At 36.9% G+C, this 24,472-nt stretch overlaps 1 protein-coding gene across 2 annotated transcripts in view; it reads right to left on the bottom strand.

Annotated features, from left to right (window-relative positions):
- ADK (adenosine kinase) overlaps positions 1 to 24,472 on the bottom strand; it is a 266,529-nt gene that overhangs the window by 223,107 nt on the left and 18,950 nt on the right. For both annotated transcript variants that reach the window (XM_059477017.1, XM_059477018.1), the window contains exon 3: positions 9,323 to 9,376. In XM_059477017.1, the coding sequence (XP_059333000.1) occupies positions 9,323 to 9,376 (54 nt within the window). The remainder of the gene's footprint in view (positions 1 to 9,322; positions 9,377 to 24,472) is intronic.

Here is a 24,472-nt window from a genome sequence, read left to right as displayed (position 1 = left end):
ACCTTACCCTAGCCAAAACATATGTTCATGTTCTCTTTGTACACAGCCTTGTCCTACGCTGTCCTGGCTCCCCTGCTTAGAACCACTGCCTTTTTACCCCCATGGCAATTCCTGTGCACCCTGTAATCCATCCAACTCCCTCTTCACTGTTATGGGCAATAGCTCTCTGTTCCATCCTGCAAACAAACTTTTCAGTGGGAATGAAGGAGCACACCATTACAAGTAATGTAGTAAGATTGCACTGTCTCCACATGACATCTTACTATTTCCAAAGACCCTTGGAGACAGCTAGACAAATATCTGCCAGGAATGACAAAGATGCATCTCTAGTTGGATTGGGGGATTGAAACTAAATGATCTCTTGAGGTCTCTTTCTACAATTCTATGAAAGGAAAGGCAATTAATGGGCAGCTACTAAATTATTTTCACACAAGCCATTTAATCTGCTCTGATAGATGACCACCTTTAAAATAGCAGAATTCACTATTCTGAGCACTAATTGGTACTCTTGGGGCTAAGCTTAACTCAGAAAAGACTGAATGGGCAATAGAGACTTATTGTTCTCTCAGTTGCTAACAAACCCTACACTTTATTTTACATTTTATTTGTGGTGATTACATCTCTAAATGAGGATACTTTTAGAGCCAAATTAGCAAAGAGAGTGATACTGCATTAACTGCTTTGGAAATGGAACATCTGATGCAATTCTGCCATTTTTATAACAGGGTAAAAAGCAGGACATCGGTGGCCATTCTCTGGCAAGTCAATTCTTAAGAGCTTCACTTAAAAAAGATTTTAAGTGAGAAAATTGAAGTCCCAGCACAGGAAGAATTTATACCATGTTATAAATTGCACACAAATGTCACAACAATAAAGCTCATTACCTGATTATTTAGGAAAAATTCTGGAATTATATCCTAACTATGTCTCTTATGGAATTATGAAAAAATAATATGCAATAAATACACATACTTTATTGATGTAAACAGAGCAGGCAAACACAAGTGCCACCAATAAATAAATTCTAGTCTTAAAATCCTAAGAGTTCACAAAAGCCTCAGGCTACTCAAAAATCAAATTAAATGTGCCTGCATTTGGAAATTCAGTTTTAGTGTATTTTCTGTTACAGTAATTTTTTTGGTCACTAAAATGCAAAAAATATTGGAAGTTTAAATTCTCCATCTATTCTCAGGATCATAAAAAAATTACTAAGAATTAAATAATGAACATTTTTATTTTCTTTGGCATTGACCATTGACTTTTAGATAATCATACCAGCAACACATTAAAAACCAGAACAAAATCAAAACTGAGCTTAGAGAAGAGATGATTACACTCTTATTCCGGGTTTTGCAATTTCACTTAACCAGTTAACACAGCAATCTGAACATGAATGATGTTTGTGGTCTGAATGACACAAAAAGCCCTCCCAAGCCCCACCTCGCTCAGGTGTATCTCATCTCAAGCTCAAACTGCATGCACAGGAAATTTGCATTTCTTACCTCCACTGGTTTTAGGGAGCCTCAGTAAAGCAGTAAGCCCCCTCACCTCAGGCTTAGAAGTATTTAAGCAAAAAGATAACAGTGCACTGTCAAGTCCTTTCAAGTGGTTAAAAGCTTTAGACATTTTACACCTTTTACAACAGGTTTCAAAGAGCCGCCAGCGAGGTGGCTGCTGCTCAAAGCACCCCCTCAGCTGGCGGCACTCCCAGCACTGACCGCACCCTTTGCCGGGGCTTTCCAACAGCGCCTCCACTTCAACAGCTTTGGTGTTATGTCATTAAAATCAGAACAAAATCAGAATTAAAACAGGATCTGCAACAGAAGATTATCTGAAGGCTCTCCTTCACACACTGTATACATAAGGCAATAAAATTAATATAATTCCACAAAATGGTTGGGTGAGCATTAGCTTTTATTCTGATTCTGGTGCTGTGTCTAGAGGACTGCAAGCAGAATACATGTAAGAAATACAATAAGAGAATAGAATAAAAATCCCATGTTAAATTCTCACTCTTTGTTTCAGAATATGCAGTTTTTGCTGTGTAACTTGCAGCTTTAAGTTAAATAATTAGTCTGACAGCTCAAAACCATCCCACAGCCATCTTTAATACATTCTCTTTCTAAAAGACAGTAAGACAAAGTATCTTCTAGGATATTAAAAGGTCCAATTAATAATTTCTAAATTTTAGGAAAATCTCACGTTTAGTGCTACATTGCATAACAAAAATTAATACTCTCAAGACATATCTTGTCCAATGCTAAACTATGCAGTAAAGATGCAGAAACCATAGCTACCTGAGCTAAAAAGCAGCAATCCCAGGAGATTTTGCATGTTCTGTAGCACAAGACTGCATCTTAGTCTAAAAAGAGTGCACTCCATCCTCTATTGGAAATAAAGCACTACAGTGACAGAAATATGCAGCAGTATGGAAAAAAAAATCATTCTGCATATTCAAAACTCGGTCTTCAAATACATCTGTCACTGCACACAGTTCCATCACTACTGCATTAGCACCACACTTTATCAATACCAGGAGTTAGTGCTGTGGAAACATTAACACCATTTTTTAACAAGTTGTATAAATAAGAAAAGTGCCTAGAGAAATCATAAGGGAAGTCATCTTCTGGACAATCATGTCTTAGCCCAAACTGCATTTATTGGAAATGAGCCCCAGGAGGACAGGAGGGTGCGGTCTGTGAAGCCTTTGCTCTGCACGGGGTGAGAGGCAAGCTGAAGTGCTTTACTTGAGCCTTCCAAGTCTGAGAGTTCAGTTCAGGGCTGTGGGTTCTCTGCTCAGTTTGTGCAGGAGGGTGAGCTTAGGAACAGGCAGCAAAAGGAAAAATGTTATTTCCTTGCTTTAAAGCATGTATGTCTAGTACACACTGAGGAACAGTAATCACTGTCAGGAATACTATCAAAAAGAAAACTGGCCTCATTAGCTTACTACACAGAGGAACCAAATAGGTGGTCCATGTCAGTCCACCTACTCCTGCACAAACTGTCAAAGTAAGAAATCATTACAAGAGATCAATTTAATTCAATAACCAGTACTGTGAGGGTTTCTGTAACCAATTAAATTTGAGCTGGAATATCGGAAAACATCTTTCCCATGAAGGATCTTTTGAGATCTCTTCTGTACCACCTATGATAAGGCTGTGGTAATCAAAGCAGATGACACAAAAAAACCTCTACTGAAGGTAAGAGAAGAAAAACTAATATATGTGAATTAGAGCAAGAGTACAGAAGAACAGTGAATCTGACATTAGGAACCTTTAACAAATAAAGATTCAATCCTTTAGCAGCAGTTTTTACACTTTGTATGTCACATACACGAATATTTTGGATTCTCCTTTGGCTTTCATAACGATCCTTCTCTCTCCCTCCAGCACTCATCCTTCCCACTACCATGGAAGTCTTGTATCCAACAACAGCCTCAGATAAGCATCTCAGGCTACAAAACCAAGCTCCCCGGAGGAGCATAAGCCTTGCTCTTAACTGCCAGCCATAGCTGTTATCAGAAGTTTTCTTCTATTTTACATCAAATAAGCACTGTGCCATGCAAGAATGAATTGACTCTGATTTCCAGGAGCCATTTAACAATAGAGACTATTCTAATAGAGCCTTTAAAGCCACATAGCAAAGTTGGGCTTCAATGTACTATACACACAAAGGAACATGAACAGAGGCAGGAGGCTCAATTAAAACAATGTACTGATACACACATACAGTTTTAAAATACTGATGCAAACTGCTTACCACCCTGAACAAGTATTGTGCAGGTTACTTATTTAACATCTCCAACAGCAGGATGCAAAATGAAATTATATACTAAAACTAACTTGAAATTTTTTATTTTAAATTTAAGCATATGTAAAGACTGCTCCATGAAAGAAGTTAAAAGTATTTCTGCTATAACTTGGTACCTTAACTTCTAGAAATTTTATGCAGGACTGCCTGTGACCAAGAATTTCATGAGCTGATTTCTATACTGCTTATTTGCATTGGTGCTGTAATTCAAAATAATTCCATGAATGGTGGACATCCAGAAAAAGGAAGGAAAAAACACAGAGGGAGTAATCTGTCATAGAAATTCTGTAGCTAACCATAAATTATTCCTTTTCCACATCTGACTCAAGCTGTTATGTGTGTACACAGAAGTGACAAAACAATTCGGGAGAAATTAAACTGCAATTTAAAGTAGCTTCTACAGAGGGAGCCAACAACTCAAGGAACTGGATGAAGAAAACATTCCAGATCAGTACAGAGTTCTTCCCATCCATCAAGATCATTCCTTACAAGTTTCTCAAAAATAGACAGCAAATCATGCAGATTCTTACTCCACAGAATCCCTAAGTACTTAATAGAAGTTTAATTAAAGAAGTACTTAATTACATGTCATGGAACAATCAGTCAATATATACAGAATTTTATTTGCTTTGGGGAAAAGTGGCAGCTTAAGAGACTAGTCATTCTAAATTACTCTTTATTCATTAAAAAGAGAAGTTTAAGAGTTTTCCTCTAAAAACTCGAATATTTGATTTTGTAAAAGCAAGTTATCAGTTGCACAGTAGTAGTGACTTTTACTGAAGTTTTCAGACAAAACTCTCCACCTTGAAACAGGTCAATATGATATTTGATTTTTTAAAAAATGAGGAAGGAATCTAAAATAAAGTCGTGTAAAGGTGGGAGCTAGCAGGTTTTTTCATTAATCTGAGCACCTTGTAATAACTGCCATAATAGTTTTCCACATTAATTCATTGCCAAATCATATTTCATAATATATATTAATCTACTCAAATGTAATTACAAGTGAGGCATATTATATGGAGTAACTCAACAGCTGTGACAGATTCATATATCACCTCATCCATACAAATCACATATATTGTCAGCATATATGAGAAGGCCAACAAAAGACTTAAAGCTTCGTATTTCTGATATTTTACTCTCTCTTCCCCCTGCTTCCACAAACGACTTGCTACCCTCTTTTTTTGTCCTTAGGGGGGGAAAGAGGATGGATAAAAAGCAAAGGTATTTTAGAGAGAGTTCAGCCCAACAGGACAAATCCTGAAGCCCGCACGCAGGGAAGGATTTCTGCGAGCGCTACCGCAGACAAAGCGCGCCCTCTAGTGGCACAGAGCACTCGGCTGTTTCCCGAAGCGTTCGGGGGACAGCGGCATCCCGCTGGTGACCCGGAATTCACGGCTCCTCCCTGCAAGCTGAACTTCCCATCACACACGGCTGCACTCTCACTGTGCTTGGTCGAGTCCCATAGATTTGTACTGAAGTACTGTGATAGACAGTCACCAACACGGGGTAACCCCCCCGCCCCCAAATACAAGGAAACTGCTCTCAACATTCCTGTGACATGGTTCTAATCCCTTTGAGATCCTTGAGCTCTCTGACATACCCAGACTACTTCTAAACCCCTACTGTAGATTTCTCTACTCTTTCCCAAGCAATAGAGGCCCCCTGTAATCCCCAAACATCCCTATTATGACTTCAAGATTGACCCTTCCACTTAAATATCTATATATTTCCTAAGCAAAACCAGAAAATACGCACACACCACCTCCTGCCAGATGTTACAGGTAAATCAAAACTCCATCAGTCACCCAAACAGCTGTGCTCAAATTTAAGAGTCCCTCTCTCCCTTGTTCAGCTTCACTATGAAAAATGGCAAGTATGCAGGTAAGAATGAAATCCCTCTCAGCTAAACAAATTCCCCTCAGCCAAATTTCAGCAGAGCAACACATCTGCTTTCTCCCTTCTGACCAATACATCAAAAATGGACTGAAGAGAAAGAAAGCTGCTATTTATCTTCTTCCACACTTCATGGTCTTGATCTTTGAAAAATAAAGCTTAAAAAATGAGAAACACAATGTGGATTCCACATTTCTTACTCTCTCCTTCAACTAACTTTCCAAAGTGTCCCATCACAGCCAAAACTGCTTAAGCACAAGTTTATAAAACTGTTCAACAAGGAGTCAGTCAAAGCTGCACTAAAACAAGTGTTCTGAAGCATTGCTTACAGACTCAGTGGTACTACTGAACTCCAAACAATGTTTTTAAAACTCACAGTGACTGTATTTCATCACCTGTATTCATACAAGCTAGTCGAGCTTCCAAAATTTGGCTTACAGACCCTAGTTTAGTAAAAGAAAATATTAATAAGAAATCCCAACTCCTCTGTCAACACTTACTCTACACAGTGAAGCTGAACTCTGTATTAAAATATTCCTACTTTAATAACAAACAACTTCCATCACACCCCATCACTGGCTGCACCGAGCTTAAATTTATTCTCCTAAAAAACTTTAGATGTGGAACCATAGTAAAACCAAAAAAAAATCAGCCTAGGCAACAGCATACACAAGTCTATACTTGCTAATATGACCTTCAGTTAAAGCCAATCAGGCCAATTCTGTGAATTAAAAAAAGAAACTCCTGTAAAAGGACTATACAAAGGGTCAGGAAAAATATTTTTTTCTCAGAGTTTATATTTTTTTATTGTTCTGAGAAGGAGAAAAAAATATACACAACATTAAGGCCTCACCTTATTACATCCGAGTTTCCCTAGCAGTCCTGCAGGACGCAGAGCTGAGGGGATTAGCTGGGTTAGGGAAGGTGGGAAACATCTGCAGGACATCCCTTGAGCCACAAATGCTCAATACTTCCCTTGTAAAACACCAATGCAAACAGAAGACACCACCTTTGTTATTCCCTCTGCAGAACAGCAGACTCCTCACTGAAAACAAGTGTGTTGCTCATCTGGTTCCTTACAACATGGGCATGGCTTGGCTTGATCACCAGTGCTGATGGCTCTAACTAATCTGCTCATTTTAATGGAAACAGGCTGAGCTGTGGGACAGTACCTTGCACCCTTCATAAGGTATATTCAGAAATTTATTGGGGTGGGGCAGGAGTAGATATTTCCAGCTAAATTCTGAAAAGAATGCATATATGCCCAAACTTAACAGCTTTAGTGCAAATAAATTGCTGCTAACAAAAGAAGTGTACACAAAAAGAAAAGACAAATTTAGAAGGCCGCTACAGTTGAAGTGCATTGAAAGCAGGGGGGGAAAAAGGTGATCTTTCATACTTTTGTGCTTAAAATAGAAGTTAAGCATGATGCCATGCCTGTAAACCAATGCCACTCTTAGTGGCTGTACTTCTCTCTCCAGATAACTAAGACAAGGACTAAAGGATCAAGCCAAATCAGGGTAGCAGGCTCAGTTACCTTTGGAGGTAAGGAATTCATTACTGAACAAAATTTACATTTTTATCAACAACAGCTATACTGAAGTATCTCTGAGAAACTGAAGGACATTTGACAGTCAGATAAATCACCATGATGGATTTTGGATGAAGAATGCCAAAAGAAGTCTTCTTTACTACTAAGGAAGCCAATATAAAAGTTTATGACATTTCAAAGACTGAAAGGTAAATTATTTTAAGTAGGAGGATTTTGGAACTGAACAGTAATATGTAGAAACTAACTTTGTATTTGACTTTAAAACATTACAATAGGGTCAGGAGAATACCTTAATTATAAGGGCACTGTACTAAGAATAAGTTTATAATCACTTCAGCAACAGTTACCCTAGCAGTAAGTTGTTTTTCATGTTTCTTAGAACTGGCATTTCTTTAAAATACAAAAGTCTATTTAACATCAGAAAAGGTTCATTAAGTACCTAACAACTCATCTATAAGTTAAATTAGAGACTTCAGCTTGCAGGACTGAAAGTGCTCTGAAGTTCAACGATGTGCAGTCTGTGGTGGTCACATGGGCCAAGGAGAAGAGTACACAGCATTAGAAATGTTCCAAAGGTCTCTCCTGAAAACAACGTGACACTGACCTCCAGGAGTTTTTTTCCCTGGTCAAGTATGCAGTGACATTCAAGATGACAAGATCAGTGGCAAAAGCATGTTCAACCTCTTTCATTATACCTACCAACATATAAATAATCTCAGGAGCTAATGCAGTGTGTACAACAAAACACTAAAGAAGGGTTTCTGTTGCAGCTGATCCATGTAAAACTTGAGTTTTACTGAACTTTCTGTATTAAACAAAATTTCATAAAAAACTACTTGAATAAAATTAGTTCAGTCCTCCATTTAAGAAGTGACCATGCTGTAAATATATCAATAGTAAGCATGCAATTAACTAATATGCAATATACCTATAATAAAAAGCTAAAAGAGAAGTACTTCAAATGAAATATCTCACATCAAAAGGCTCAGTTTAATCAGTATCTATTGAACAAATAAAGCTTGTGTACACAGTACAACTTGTACTGTCCAAAATACAGACCTGCATGTAATTTACCTTGTGTTTAACCCCTCTGCATTTTTTCTGCAGTACTTTTAACACTGTAGCTCATGGCATCTAAAATGGGTTAATGGATTAATCAAAGCTATGCTGTCCATAAGTGTTCTACCACTAGAGAGTGTGCTCTGTATAAAACCAATCTTATCGTTTATCAAAGGAAACTCATGTTGCCTGTCTCTTGCCTGGAGCTCAAGCAGTTTTAATGTCACAGGTACATTACCATGATGTACTAACTCAAGTTAAATGTCTTTTTCCATCCTCTGAAAGAACATGGAACATTTGGTTAGTAATTAAATCACTAAAGCTTTTGGAAAAAAAATCTTTTCCAGAGGAATTGAATCCTTGTTACCAGAATATATTTTTGAAATCTTTGACCTTTCTAAAAACATCCAAAATTTAATATGGGAAAACTTGACAGCTATGCATGTGAATTCATCTGAAACAGGTACATTACCTTACATGAGGATAAACTCCATAAGTCTTCTGGTGTATCATGAAATAATGCAAAATAATGCAAAACAATGCTAATGTAGTAATGGAAACAAACAGTTATGTGCAAGAGCCTAAAGTTTAAAATAGTAAGGAAAAAAAGGGATGTTATTTTTATATCTAAGTGTGTAGATGAACACAAAATGGAACAAATTCCCCAGTATCTCTATCCTGAAAGAGAGAAATGTGAAAGTAATCCTAGAAATCTGTAGCTAATTTAGAAATGAACATAGGCATTTAGGATGAACATTTACATGGTGCATTTAAATTGCATTAGTACCAACTGCAGTTAAAGAATTTTTAAAATAAATTAATGAAAAAATATTTTAAAATCTCTTTTTGTAACAATTAGTCTTCAGACAAGCTTTGCAAGTTACAGCAGACAATACTAAAGAGCAAAAGCTAACATTTTTGCTTCAGCTATTTTACAATAAGACATGTATATATATTAAAAAGTATACAGGTAACATGCATGTATATCATCACAAAAAAGCTTACAGTTCTTTGTGCTTCTCCTCTGCCAAAATTTGGTCATTTGGCTTCAGCCCATACCTTGGGGGGAAAAAAAGAAAGAAAAAACACAAAGCAGTTACTCACATGAGAATATGGCCATAAAATGAATTTTTACAGTTTCAAATTATTAAACTATGTGTTTGCTGATTCAGATACAGGTATTGCAAAGACAGTCACAAAATTTTCTAAAAGCTTGTAACATGTTTATCAAAGTAAACTTAACATCACACAAAATTTTGCTTTATATGTTGGCTTCAAACTGCACTGGACACTTTGGCTGACACTATCTACCAAAAATCACTGCACTTCATACCATGAACCATACATTGATCTTATCATTTGAATCTGCCAAAACATGAAAGGGAAGATTACAGACAATAGAAACACTAAATGTGGCTGTAATGTTTCTCCCTGTACCAAATAAAACTATTGAAATAAATACCAAAATAATTCTGTAGAAAAAAAATATACTTTAACAACAGGCTATTTAGGGAAACATCTGCAGTCCATACAAGCAACTTCTGATAAAAGTGAGTGCTTGAGAGAATGAAACTTTCTTTGCTAGCTTAACCTAATGGCTGATTTAACAGAATAGGTTGCCAACACTGCCTGATCAGAGGGAAAAGAATGCAGTCTCTGCCAGGACAGCCTACTGCCAGCCATGCTGCAGCCTGCACTGTCACTCACGGTGGAAAACCTTTAAGGGGTGACCTCGCTTTTGTTCTGCATCAGAGTAAAATCTTCTGACAAGTCAAAATAAATTGTTCTAGTATTCTGTGGGGTCAGAATACAGAAGTCAAGTGTCCATTAGACAATTCTGCAAGCAGCTATCTGCTCACACTGCTGAAGGTTCCCACTGTCCCTTTGTCCTCTGTGTTTGTTCCTTGCTGTAGACAACTGCAGAGCCATAAGTTGTTCCTCCTGAAGGAAGATTCTGGTCACCAACAGCTACACTCAATCTATCTTGCAAAATTATTTTTGTTTATAACAAATAGGCACAATATCCTTTCTCTACTCCTTACAGCATTTTCTGATGATATTCTCTGAAAGTCATATTTTCAGCATCCATTTAAAATGCAATGCTGGACCAATGCTGGACAGCTTCTCAAGCTCACTAGTGCTCACTGCACTCAGACATACAAGACACTGACTGACTGATTTTTATTGTTTACAAACACAGAGACTTCCCCGGGTTATTTGCTACAGTATCATGCTGACTTGAATCCATTTATCCACTTTGCTGCTAAATCCTTGGTGTAGACACTCCTAATCAGGATACAGTGGTTCATCCATGTTCTGCTTCCAAGTGCAGGGCTCAAGTTTGACTCAGGGTGGGCAGGGGTTTCCTCTACAGATTCAGGTCACTTGTTTCAATTCCCCAATCTTCTTCATACTTTACCATCCTATCAGTCTTTAAAGACATCAATTTTTACTCTTATGATCTTACATTTATTTCCAACTTAATGTTTTCTGTAATCAACAGTATCAGGCTCTTTTTCTTACACGAAAAAGGGTCTAGCCCAATACCAGTCTCTTCACAATGCTGCTACACCTCCCCAATATCTCCATTTGTCACATCTTAATATGAATTTCACTGATAGCAAATACTCATGTATCAGAGAAAACACAGTGAGTTACCAGGAAATTCTAAAAGGAACATCTTTCAGAAGTAAAAGGACACTGTCTCTTCTTATGAAACTTACAATCTGACTTAAAATGAAATCAGGTCTATGTCCAAAGGATTTATCTGTCATAGATAGATACACTAATATGCAATCCATTTTGCAAATGGAGATCATTTTGCCCATTAACAAATATATCCACAGAAAGTCACAGACATCCTTCATTAAAAATTAAGCTGAGTGCTTTTCCTCTACCAGTAGTTAGGCTATTTCAGCTTCAACTGTATATAATTTTCTTTGCTGAGAAACAAAATCTATCTTTGAGTTTTTCAAAGCTTCCAGAATATTTGTTACTACACCTTTTTTTTTTTTTTTTACCACAATTTTACCCCCACAGTTATTTAGAGGAGAAAAAACTCAAACAAATAAAACCTGTCTTACTCAGCCTAGTAAGTCAGCTACTACAGAAATCACGAAACAGAAGAGGAATGTTGTTCAACAGATGTGTGATTTTGGGCTGTGTTACTGACATACCTCAGAGGGGCTGGGAGGGACACAGTTGCTACCCTAAGGTTTGCAGAATGCTTCCTTTGGTGAACCTCAGCTTGCACAATCTTTTTCACCACCACCACCTATTTTTTTACTGTGAAAACGGTTTTAAAATATTCTTCCTTGATCCCTAAAGACATTGCTTAGATAGCAAGGTGTCAAAGAAAACTTCCCACAAAGGGACATGCTTGTAGAGTTCAAATTTTAATGAGTACTTTATGCATTGACGTATATTTTATTTCATACACAGCTGCTGAACTATTTAATAAATTTAAATGTTCAACTAGCACAGTGAGCAGCTTACATAATATTTTCCCAACATGTGCTTCATAGGCAAGATTGATAAACACCAGTTGGATCTTCCTAACTAATGAAGGTTAGATTTGTCACAACTTCTCTAAGTAACATTTAGGAGCTAACAATACTAAGTGCAAAATTGAAGCCAAAGATAAGCAAACAAAAAATTTAAAATAAGGACATCTAAACCCTCTAAGCAACCAGAACAACCAATTGTGTATTATAGATGTAATTGCCTGATATTAAACTAGTGAGTAGAAGAGAGCCGTATATGCTATGGAAGTAAGCAAAGGAGTGATCACAACTTCCTTTTTTCTACTCTGAAATTCCAAGTTCAACACTTCTTAGAACACAATTATTATTCTTTCAACTATCCAGTAGTAAACTGTCATAGTTTCAAAATGTTAATAGCCTCTTCATCATTGCTTGAGGTCGTATTTTAAAAAAGTAGGCTTAAGAGTAAAAACTTGCAGAAGGGTCTACAGCCTGGCTGTATAGGTGTCAGAACACGCTGCAGCGCCTTTCCAAAATTGATACATTGAAGCCCTTTGATTTGTCCTTCACAGCCATTTAATCTATGGGAAGAGCAGCCCGTGTTCCAGACACCCTAGAGAAAGGCAGCTGTGCATGAGGCTGGGCAGCACAGGGCCGGGCTGCAGCGCTGACCCCATGCACAGCTGTGCCTGCACGGGGCTGCGCGGCTGCCGCTGCATCACCGGGATGGCTTCTGACAGCCCCACTGCACTGGGCACGCTGCCAGCTCTGAGAGCTGCTGCTTCCCCAAACTCAGCTCCTCAGCAACATTCTTAAGCCATAGCAGCCTGGTTTAACCTCTAGTGCCATTGTAATATGGCCACTCCAACACACCCTACTCTACCCAAAGCTAAGTGTCCCAGCTGCAGACACAATTGTAGTTTCTCTTAGCACCTATCATCCATCTCTAATGACGCTTGAAATTGGAAGTTTCACAGCGCTACACAATAACTTTTCCAGTGTCAAGAGAATTCTTTCAGACAGTATTTTTTCTGACACTACAAAAAGACATGTTTACACATTTAACTTACCAGGACAAATGAGCAATCTCATGTGCCTGCATTTCATCAATAAACAAAGGCACAACTAATTATAAATTCATAGCTATAGAAATCTCAAATATTTTTCCTCTCCACAAGCCTGGAAATAAAGTAAGGGACCCAGACTAAAACATTATTGCAGGCATTCTGAGAACATGGTGTTGAGGAAATGTGCTCTAGGTACATCTAAATATACTCTGAAAAAAATGCCATGGCCACTTGGAAGAGGTCTATTCCAAGAGCTAGAAGTAGAACTCTGACCATTTGGTTACAGTGGTAAAAAAGGTGCTATATTCTTCACTTCTTCATGTACATTGAAGAACTTGCCCAGCATTCACCTGCAAGTTTATCATCTCAATTTCTGCCAAAATGTATAATTTTTATTATATGCCAGTTTTTAATTTTTTTAAGCATACCAGAACTTCCAAATTCAACTTCTGTAATGTACTTTAATGATCCTTCTAAAATAGTAATCCCACAACTCCAGGATTTTTTATTTCCCAGCTTCTCATACAAGACAGAATGAAAATTCATGTACTTAGACAGTAGTGAACATTTTTACACAAATATTTTAATGCAACAAACAGCCATAAAGTACGGTTCCTTTCAGGCAGCATCCAATTTCACAAAGCCTTGACCAAATTAAAAAGAAAACAGAGCCTGCATGAAATATGCACTGGTGATAAACTCCAAACATTTAAAACATTCAGATCTTCTCTATCAAAAACTTCCTGAAAAGATGGTAACATTCACCTGTCCAAAAGCCCAAAATGAAACTACTGATGAGCAAACAGGTTTAAAAAAAATGGCAATAGATCTTCACAGCTTTAAAATTAAGTCAACTTTCAAAGTTTTTTAGTTGAATCCACCAATCTAAACGAAAAATAAGTAATAATTGCACAAATATCAAAATGAAAATCAGCACACACATATATATATATGCTGCATGGACCAGAAAAGCCAAGATGAAATGTACACCAGGATGTATGAAAACCTGCATATGTATGACAGTAATATCGTGATCACTATTTTCAAGAGTACTTGTGAAGAACAAGATACTAGAGATAAAAGCATTTTTCTAAACATTAACCATCAATGTGAGTAGTGAGCAAAAAAACCTCTATATTTAAACCATGTCCATGACAGAAAGCTGGGACAGTAAAGCACTCCAGGAAGTCCAAAATCTATATCTGCACAGACATTCCTCTGCTTTGGTTGATGTACAAATAAATACAAACTTCTTGCCTCAGTACATGGCTCTGACTAACCCTGCTCACCTTTAAATGCACTTGGGCTTTGCTATTCCATAAGCTTATTGTATTTGACGTGCTTTGCTGCACTTACTGCTTTAAGTATTCCCCAGATTAATTAAAAATTCAATACATGAAAGGGCAGATTTTCAACATGTTCTTTGAACTTTGCAGAAAAGTCATCAAAAAAAGGAACAGAGTGTGATTTCTCCCTCAGACACCTGACACCCATTGGCTGCATTAACTGGACCAGACAATTAGATTTTATTTATACTAGGTTATGCTTCATCAATAAAAGAAGATACCTGTTACGACAGAGCTCAGCAGAAGCATTTCTTCATAAATTTTCAAAGAAGTCATTAAGGAACCTTAAGGATTTCCCTATAGTCTTATTATATTTCAGATTAATTTAAAGAAGGTTGCATAAGAATGATTCAGCAATTGTGTTACTTCAACTTCCAAGTGATGTTAAGGCTACCTTCACTAAGCTAAAAAAAAAGGAACCACAGTCCTTTTTTTTCTTCTTTTTCATAATTATTAATCTTGTCAAAACTAGAACAAGGCATCTCTGGGACATTGTATTTACGTGTCCTTTTTCAGAGTATATTGACTGATTTCCGTGCAGTTCTCACATCCCACAAGATCATCAGCCATGTGTGAACCTGCTACAACAGGGCATCCTCATGAGCATTCACAGGCCAATGTGCACAGCGAGCCCAGCTCACAAAATATTTCGAATGCCTCATTTATGGGGGATGGGTACAGAAGGTCAGCCTGTTTCTCAAGTTCCATCTGCAATTTATCAGACAGAATAAGTAATGCTGCCATAAGTGCTAACTCCATTTCTTCTGACTTGATCTATACAGAGTTCAAAAAGCAGTAAGGAAACTGCTTTTCCTACAGTAGTCAAATTGCATTTGAAGTATTTCTGCATTTTTGACAAGGTTACAGCTGCATAGAAATTTCAGTTAAATCTAATGTAGCCTTGCTCTTCCCACTAGCCCAATAATCTTTCCCACGCACACAAATAGTGTGAGTATCAAGACTTGTACATGTCTGGATCATTACTTTGAGCTTGCTAAACCAGATTCTAGAGCTGTGAATTTTCTAAATCCAGACACAAAAAAAACCCAAAAAAATCCACAACCCAGACCACACCTGGTATGTAAGTTTAGCAGCCCAATTCATCATGGACCAGATGAAAGCAGCAAAACCAAACTGAAGTTTTCTGTAACTGGCAGATACAAGGACCTTAGTCCAAATATGTAAGACATGTTTTTTCCCTCCACTAAAAAAAAAGACAGACCCAAACAGTACAGGCCTTTGATTCATATTCTGAAAGTCTCACTGTCTTGCCTGACTTGCACTGTTTTTACTTCAGCAGTTTAATACATTTACTTTTTTTCCCCCTGTAGATTGCACTGTTGCTTAGTCTCCTAGTTTCACCGTCTGAAATGCACCACACTCTCCATCCCCTCAAAGTTTCTTCCCCTCTTTAACCTCTCTCCTATTCTATACCAGGGCAGCTGGTCCTCCCTATCTTGTCACATTCCTTCCTGGCCTCAAGTTGACAGCAAAACAGAGATATTTTCTACACCGATTTCTGAGTTAAGTGACACTGTTACTTAAGGATGATCTTGTAACAGGTTAGACCATTTTAGAAAAAATTCTTACTGAATAGATACTGCTTTGTTGACAAATATAAAAGGCCAGATTGCCATCCCTGAAAAACTGGAAGATTAAAGACAGACTGTACAATAGCAATAAAACCCCAAAGAAAGCCTGCTTCCAGAAAAAGGTTTTTCAAGGATCCATTTATACCAGCAAAAGAGGAAACTGATTAAAACACCTTTCAGACATTTCTTTGGGAAAATATTAGAATTGTGAGAGAATGTATAAATCAGACTGATTTCAACATGGATCAGTGCTAGACCCAACACTATGCCACACATCCATGAGTGATCTGGCCTCAAATACAGAAGCTACTGATGAAATCAACAGATGACAGGAGACTGGCACGGGTATGTCATGACAACTGACATCTATGACCATCTAGCAGACAGTAAGAGTTCAAAATACTAACACATGTGAAGCCAAATAGGTAAATTAAAAGCATAAAAAATGGGTGGGGTTAAAGGCATCTCACAGAGCAGTAGCTTGGGGAGAGGGGAAATGAGGTGTTATGAATTGTAACTAATTCAACCTGCACTTCTAACTCACACCAAGCATTGAAGACAGCAATGAACTACTACAATCCAGAAACAGGAACAAGCAAACAAACCAAACAAAAATTAGCAAAAATATCCCAGAGTGAGCTGTCAGCCTCACTAATTATTTTTCTTATTTTTTCAAACAGAAAAACTTGTAGCTAAAGTGTTCAGCTTCAGAAGAAGAAATGTAGGTAGGATAAAAGCACACAATGGTGGTGGTGGGAAGGAGACTTGAAAAACTAGCAACAGAAGGTTAAGATACTTCAATCTTAAATTCTACAGAATGCAGAAAACAAATTACTTCAGAAAAAATTAATTATTTCATATTTAATAGGAAACAAATTACTTTATAGTCATCAGTGACAAAGAATCAAGTTTGGTTTGGGAAAGGGCACGTACATTGACTGGCAGAGAACTGCACTGTTCAACTAAACAAAAGCATCTGCTTAGGGAAAAAATTAACTGCAACTCAAACCACAGGTACAGGGTACTTCATTTTAAAAAAACTCCAGACTTTAAACCTTGCTACAGGAATAGACATGTCAGAGCTGAGAGAATGAAGGACCACCTTGGAGAACACATGGAGCAAATTTCTAGTGTTTTCCTTTTTACTCAGTTCCTGTCCACTATTATGACTGGAGTCTTTTTTGGCTGCATGACTCCCTACACAAACCTCTCTTCTTCAGAAAAAAAAGTTGGAATTTCTGAATGAAAGGGATTCAAAAAATATTAGCAGAATTTTTTTAACACATTACTTATTATGAAAGATGGATTATGGATTTAAATGTCAACACAGAATTAGCTTAAAATGACACTACTGAAACCTAAAAGAAAAAAGAAATACAGTTATTCATGTCATAAATTAAAACATAAATTTTGCTTCCCCCACTTAACACATGGATATGATCACTACTTTGAATATAACAATTACTAGGTCCAGTTTTTCAGATTTTTTTTCATTCACCCTTGATCAATATTTTCCTAGTTGTTTCTGAATTATTCAGAGTAATAAGGTAAGACGCCCCACTGATAATATGGTTGGAAATCAGGACTTTAATCAGCTATTAATATTGTAAGACAGATTTAAAGGGCTTTTGAAATTGAAGTCAAAACAATAATAGGTTTAAATGATTAAAAGGGATTAAGAAAGCCAGGAAAGTTCAAAGCCTGTTAATCACCAGACTGCAAAAAACTATGATCATTTAATAGGGTCAGCCCTATCACTCTGGACTTAAGCATATAGAAGTGGCCTTGTCAAAACAGTTTCCTTAACTACAAACTAGGAAACTAAAATTTTAAGACAGCTAAACACTTGCTGTATGGAGATATACATGTTTTTTAAATTATGACCAATAAACATTTTCCTGACTACAAGTACCTTTTTAAAAGCTGTACACTCTGTGCATTTTTTTAAATTGGTACTCTTAATTCTAGACTCATTGCACCAGTAGAAATACATTTTGTTGACCTTTAGTAACTTTATCAAGGGATAAAATATTAATTCAATTTGTGCAGAACTATAGGTATTCTTCTTACAGACTGAACTCTTAACATACTCCATTACTATTATTCCTTTGAGCCTCGAATATTTAAGCCACTTCTTTAGTTTTCCTAGCTCTTCTTGCATTGTTCCTGTTCTGAAATGACCGTCTAACATTTACATATCTATTATCTTCAATCAGAAATAAACACTCATTTGCAGTTTAATTCATTTTGATTATAAACACAAACCAGTTTCCACAATCATGTCTTAAAGTTTTACTTGCATAAAACTTACTGAAAAACAACAACTAAAGTAACATGTACATAATCTAAACTGAAGGGCTCCTTTTCTTTTCCTAGTTACCTACAATTATTTGCTATTATAACTTTAAAATTTATTGTTCAGACCAACTTGTACCAGTTCTACAACAGATCCTGTTATCACTAGTACTGAAAATCCCCAAATAACTTCCTCTGCCTCATGAGGAGCTCTGCTTTGAGAATTTAGCATATATACACACACATATATATCTAATTCAAAGAAGGCACAGTAGTGTGATTGTTAATGCAACCCTCAGATATATTTCTTCTAAATATTGATGATTTCTTCTAAATAAAGACTCGCTGTTTGCCATATATGAAGAGCACTGCCAACTACTCAATTTACACTTGAAAACACACTCTTCATTGACTCCTCAGAGAAGGCAGACTTCTAAAAGGCCATGGGGATGAATTTCAATAGGCTCTACACCTACAATAAAATACAGGTTAATACTCTGGATACACTAACAAACACTAACACACACGTTACACTGCAAACATACAACTACGCTGGGCTCCATTAATACAAAGTACATTTCATAACTGAATTACAGCTCTGTCCCCATACTAGATCTGTTCTACCTCTATCTCCAAAAAGAACAAATGAAAATAGAATCTCTAAAGTGCACTTATTTTAGTGTCTCTAGTACAAAGAAATACATGCCACATCAATAAAAATCAATTAAGACAGAGAAAAAGACATTTATTCGTCAGTGAAGACCTCACAAACCACAAATCAGCCCAGAATATTACCTTCAAGCAACAAGATCCTCCAAAAGGAAGGAACTGAAAGTTCTGAGACTGTATTAAATCTTGATTGACATTAAATATTTAACTGTCTTCAAAATGCTAAGAATGGACCTTTGTCGTCATTCATAGAGAGACACAGAAAAAGACTGGTGCATCCTATTTAATAAAATACACATTGTTCCTATTTAGAAATTATAAGGAAACTAACAGTAAGTCTTACATATCAGTGAAAACCTCTCTTCTTTCTTAAAAAAATATAATTGAAAATGTATTCCATTTTCCTGTTAGACAACTTTATCAATGTGCTTCTGCTTGTGACAGGCTAGGCTGAAGTACTCATTTCATATTATTGCTGCAACCTAAATGAGTCTCAGTGCTGTCTAAAAGCTACACCTCTCTCATCACCTGCCTCTGCACCCAAGGGCTTAATACAGGATAGTCCAGCTTACAGAAATTTAAATAGTAATTGTCAGGGAATTAATTTACCTTAATTTGCCTTCTCTACAAATTATTTTAACACTGTTTGCAGCAAACAGAAAGCTACAGACAAATATTACAGCTGTGAAATTTCAGCCATGTTCAATGAACATATCCAAACCAATATAATCAACAGCTTTCTAGGAAAAAGTAGCATGGGGGAAATGGCAGAGAAAGCTTTTTTACTGCACTGAAAATTTTGATTTTATCCTGAGAAATGAATGAGCAACACCAAGATGGAGATGTAGGGCAGCGTTCTTGAGAGATTAAGTCCTTGCTCTGCTGCCACTGGGGCATACCAGGAACTGCAATTACTCTTTCTGGGAAGAACTGTTCCTCCCTTTTGCCTCAAGACATGGCCACTGCTCAGTATATATTAAACTCTTCACCCACAGTAGGACCTGCAGCATCAAGTCCAGACATGCAAGGGTCTGGCAGAGGAAACAGACTGACTGAGGTATTTGGACAGTTCCTGTCACTTTAGGCCCAGGTGAGTGTTTTGTCCCAGAACCGGTTGTAGAATTACATATGGAACTTGACACGTCCTGAGGATTCTGTTTGGAATTTTGGCTGTTGTTTAACACTGCCACAGATAACATCACAAGCACATTTCAAAACAGCTTCAGTGAAACACACTGGAACACATTCTGGCAAAAATGGGAGTTATTGCAATCATATTTGGGGAAGGTCTTTGATCTCTTGTCTACACAGTAACTATACTAAATAAATTGTATAGGAGACGTGAGATTCTGGAACACTTTGTTGCTTTTGCTGGGAAATGTGAATGGCAGAAATCAGAAGATTTACATTTGTAACTGTAGTTCTTATGTTGACACAGACCAGAAAAGTTATGCTAGCCTGAAGCCACATAGGACACCAGGCTTACCTTAATATTCACAGGTGAGACTGCATGCAGCCTTTCCTTGGAGTGGTCTGGAAGTGAATTTGGGTATATTTTCATCTCTAATGGAGAAAGGTGACTGTACACTTCCAGACTACAGTGACAGCCTAATGTCACAGTAATCTTCATTGTCTACCTTCCTACCAGTGGGAAGTTTCTGTTATTTAAAAAGAATAAAACCCAGCCTCAAGACTGAAGAAAGAAATAGCTTCAATAATACAAGAACTGAAAAAATGTTCTGGTAATGTTTGTATTTCTGTGGCTTCATGCTAGTGTTCACTTGGTACAGCTTGTCATGTTAGACAGTGATTTGCTCCCCTTCACATTTTGTCCTGTGGACCTCAGATTCTTACATTGAAAATTAATCACTTCTGCTGTCACAAAACAAGGGAAGAAATAAAAGGAAAAAAAATTTACAAAATTTTTTTTAGTAAAGGGACAATCTGCTAAAATAATCACCAAAAATTGTTTAGCCACTGCTGCCCAGTATTCATGTGCCATAAACCCACAAGTCTCAAGTAAAACTAAAAAATGAAAATAATTTGTATGCTAACACATTGAAGAGAAGAATCAAGGGTTTGTAAAATGAAAATAGTCTTTCCCCAGCTCTGCATTTACTCTGAATTTATAAGGGAACTGCAGGCTTTGTAACATCCTGAAGTCTACAATACAAACAGATCTGCAGTAACTCGGAATATTGATGATTCTGCCCTGACAAAAATAACATAAAACAACACTCAAACAGCTAGTTTACCCTACTCCAGCTCTTGGCTACGGGAAAACAAGAACACCGGTAATTAAGAGGAAGATGGGCTGCCTCCACCCTTTCCCTGTGGCTACAGCAGAGACCACAAGGCAAACAGTTCCTTTTTATGCCTCCAAAAGAACAGGACAAGAAGAAGCACAACACAGAGCAGGCCTGGGCAGGGTCCTGTGCCAAAGAACAGAGGCACAGGATCAGGGATCTTCAGTGGCATAAGCACCTCATACCTCAGTGTGGTACCTGCACTTTGCTCAGGAATAACATGATGTAATAGGACGTTACTAAAAAGAAATGTTAACAGTATTTAATTTCAAAAGGAAGGACAAGTCTTTCTCTTCTTGATAAATGCAACGCGGGAAGAAAAACTGTTCAGATTGCATATTCTAACCTGAATGCATATTCTAACCTGAATGAAGCAAAACTAATCAAGTAGTAATGAGCATTATAATTTACTTAAATATCTCAGTTTTTTGAAACTGAAGTTTTTAGAAAGATGAAAATATTCCAAGCAAAATGTTATAACTAAAAAAGCCATCTTTTCCAAAAGATGAGAGATCAATTTCATTTAGAGTAAAAAAATTGAAACTATGTAAAATAATTGCTAATTTTTGACTCGGCTTTTTTATCCTTCAAGTCACAAGTGATCAATCAGTTACACTTTATTACGGTAGCAGAAAAAAAACCCTCTAATCTGTACTATGCTATTGAAAATTTTGGATTGGACAAGCAGGATGGGAATGGAAAACAATATTAAAATCACATCTTGGAAATCTGTAATTAAAAAGAGTGCCTGAAACCATATCCAGAACATTAATCACAATGTTTGTTTACTGTATCCTAAATAAAAATCAATCTTGTAATTGTGCCATCTGGAAACTAATATGCAAGGTTTCTCAGTAGAAAAAGCAAGTAACACTTTCAAAGAAAAAGTTTTACCATTGAGTTTAAGATGGATTCTGGTTCTTTACTGACAAGACCCAGCTTTTTCCATCAAAGCTATCATCAGCAAGGGTCTTTTCATTTAATATTATTGCCTAATTAAAACCAGAGACAATTAGTTAACTCATAGATCACTTCCACTTAAAGCTCCTTGTTTGCATTAAAGATGCAAATGGAACCCATTTGCCTCATTTGCCTTGTAATGCAAGACACAAAGTTTTGTTAAACAAATTTTCACTTGTAAGTAAAGGGAAAATACAAATAAGCTGTGTGTGTGTATCTGTCACATGCTTAAGGTTATTCTAAAGAATACAATTAGTCCATTAAATAGACATTCTACTGACATGTATTAAATCTGTAAGTCTTCTGATGGATGGGAAAAATAAAAGAATAATTTATTATTTACAGTTAGTTCATTACTAATAGAAGTATTTAAGAAACTGAAAATACACCATAAAGAGAAGAGTGGAATATTTCCCATTTGTGAACATCTTACATTCTATTTTACAGGTAAATACATAATTACTGCTCAAGCCCTATATACTCTGAAAACATCAGCTCTTCATGCAACACTCACTCCATAGGAGATTTTTCAAACAGCCTTTTCTAAATGGAGCATAACTAAAATCTTTCACACATGTAAACTACATATTGAACTAAATGCTCTAGGAGCAAGCATTAGGGCTGTAGAAAGCTGTGATTATGTTGTCAGGAACATTACCAAATTTATAGACATATTAGTATGAAGAGGACCTTCTTAAGACAGCTATCATCATCCTAAGTTTCTGCAAGCAAACACTGGAGTTTTTATCATTTATCAGCAGTCAGATGATGCAATTGGGCTCAACAGTTTCAGCCATGTTTTATGTTCAGACCTTGTGACTAATTAAATGAACTTCTACAAATACAACTAAAACCACAAGGTAATAATATAGCACTCAGCTATTCAGCCTCTCTGCCAGATGAGCCAATGCAACAAATACATTCAGGATTAATCTCATCCAAGAATTATTGAAACAATGGAATTCCTGAAACAATCATACACCAAATTATCTTCTGCAGGGGGAGGAAATATACAAAAATTTTGGATTTTTCAGGGATATCTCAGGCCAAATTTTCAGGGAGATTTTAAAGTTTTTACCATGTACTTTACATACCTTCATCCCTGTACAGACAGTACACACTACATCCAAAACACACAGCACTGCAACACCTACTAGAAAGAGAATTAACCCTGTCTCAGTCACAACCAGGACAACAGGTAACACAACTTCTAGCTCAAAGCAATACAAAACCATTAACCTCTCCCGAGGGCTGATGAAGCACAGAGTCTAAGTTAACACATCAATGAAACTGAAAGGGCTGCAAGTCTGAAGGGAGATAGGGGGTCCCCACTTATAAAAGCAGCAAAGCCCATGCTTGCAGGCTGTGCATTCCTGGATACTGCAACTTCCAAGTACAGAATTGCCATTTGTTCTTCTCATTTTTCAAGCTCACTTCAGCCTTCAGCATGAGTTTTTGGGGAAGGGTTTGTTTTGCATTGAAGCTGAGTTTGGTGAACAGAGAATCACCTCTGGTTGTCTAAAAGCTATTTTGACCTTTGGCCACTTCATGAGAGTTAACTGCATCAATAGAAGAAGAATTAGTCCTTTGATTTTTTTTTTTTTTTTTTTTTTTTTTTTTTTTTTTTTTTTTTTTTTTTTGCTATGGGAAGCTACAAAGGCTTCTGTTAAGACAGGAGCAAAGTTAACAAACTGAAAATGCTGAGAATAACACAAGCCACAGTTCATACAGACTAACCTAAATTTAACAAGTAAGCACAAGTTTTTCGTAGTTTTTCGTAATTGTCAACTGAAGCTGCTTCACAAACTTTTTCTAAATTATAATCCACATTTCCACAAGACTGGAAAAAAGATCAAATATGTACATCTTCTTACTTTCATCACAGCAAACACTAAAATAGCTTCACACAAGAATGTTTAATTTACTAGATGTTAATGGTGTTCTAGCACAATAGTTTGTGCTCAACTAACCCATCACCTTCTGCCAGTACTCTGCAGTGAGGAAAGGTCAAGGATGCTCACACATCTTGGGATCTCCAGGAAGGACCCAACCCCTTTCAGTGCTACAGTTAAGTTGGTACCACACTGCAGGAGATCCACATCCATACTTGTGAAATTAGGGATCTCAATGACAGCATTTCTTCCTTCACTGAAATAGTCTTTTCAGTGGTTACCACCACTCCAAACACCCCATTCATTCTTCCTTCCCTGTTTCTTCAAACCTGTTCTTTCCAGTGAAGAGGGAAAAGAATATAAACTTACTTCTTGATTTAAAGATAGTTTGTATTTACACCAGAAAAGGCAGGGTAGAGAACTAAGGAACAGATGGTAGAGGGCATGAAAGTTATAAAAATTCCAACACTGAGCATTCTAAATGAACTTGTGCAAAGATTGCCACAGACCCTAATTTTAAGGGGAAAAAAAAAAAAAAACAGGACC

This window comes from Ammospiza nelsoni, chromosome 8 (assembly GCF_027579445.1).
Source record: "Ammospiza nelsoni isolate bAmmNel1 chromosome 8, bAmmNel1.pri, whole genome shotgun sequence".
NCBI classification, from domain to species: domain Eukaryota; kingdom Metazoa; phylum Chordata; class Aves; order Passeriformes; family Passerellidae; genus Ammospiza; species Ammospiza nelsoni.
The sequence above is the reverse complement of the archived record's forward strand: the minus strand, read 5'-3'. Positions and strand labels throughout refer to the sequence as shown.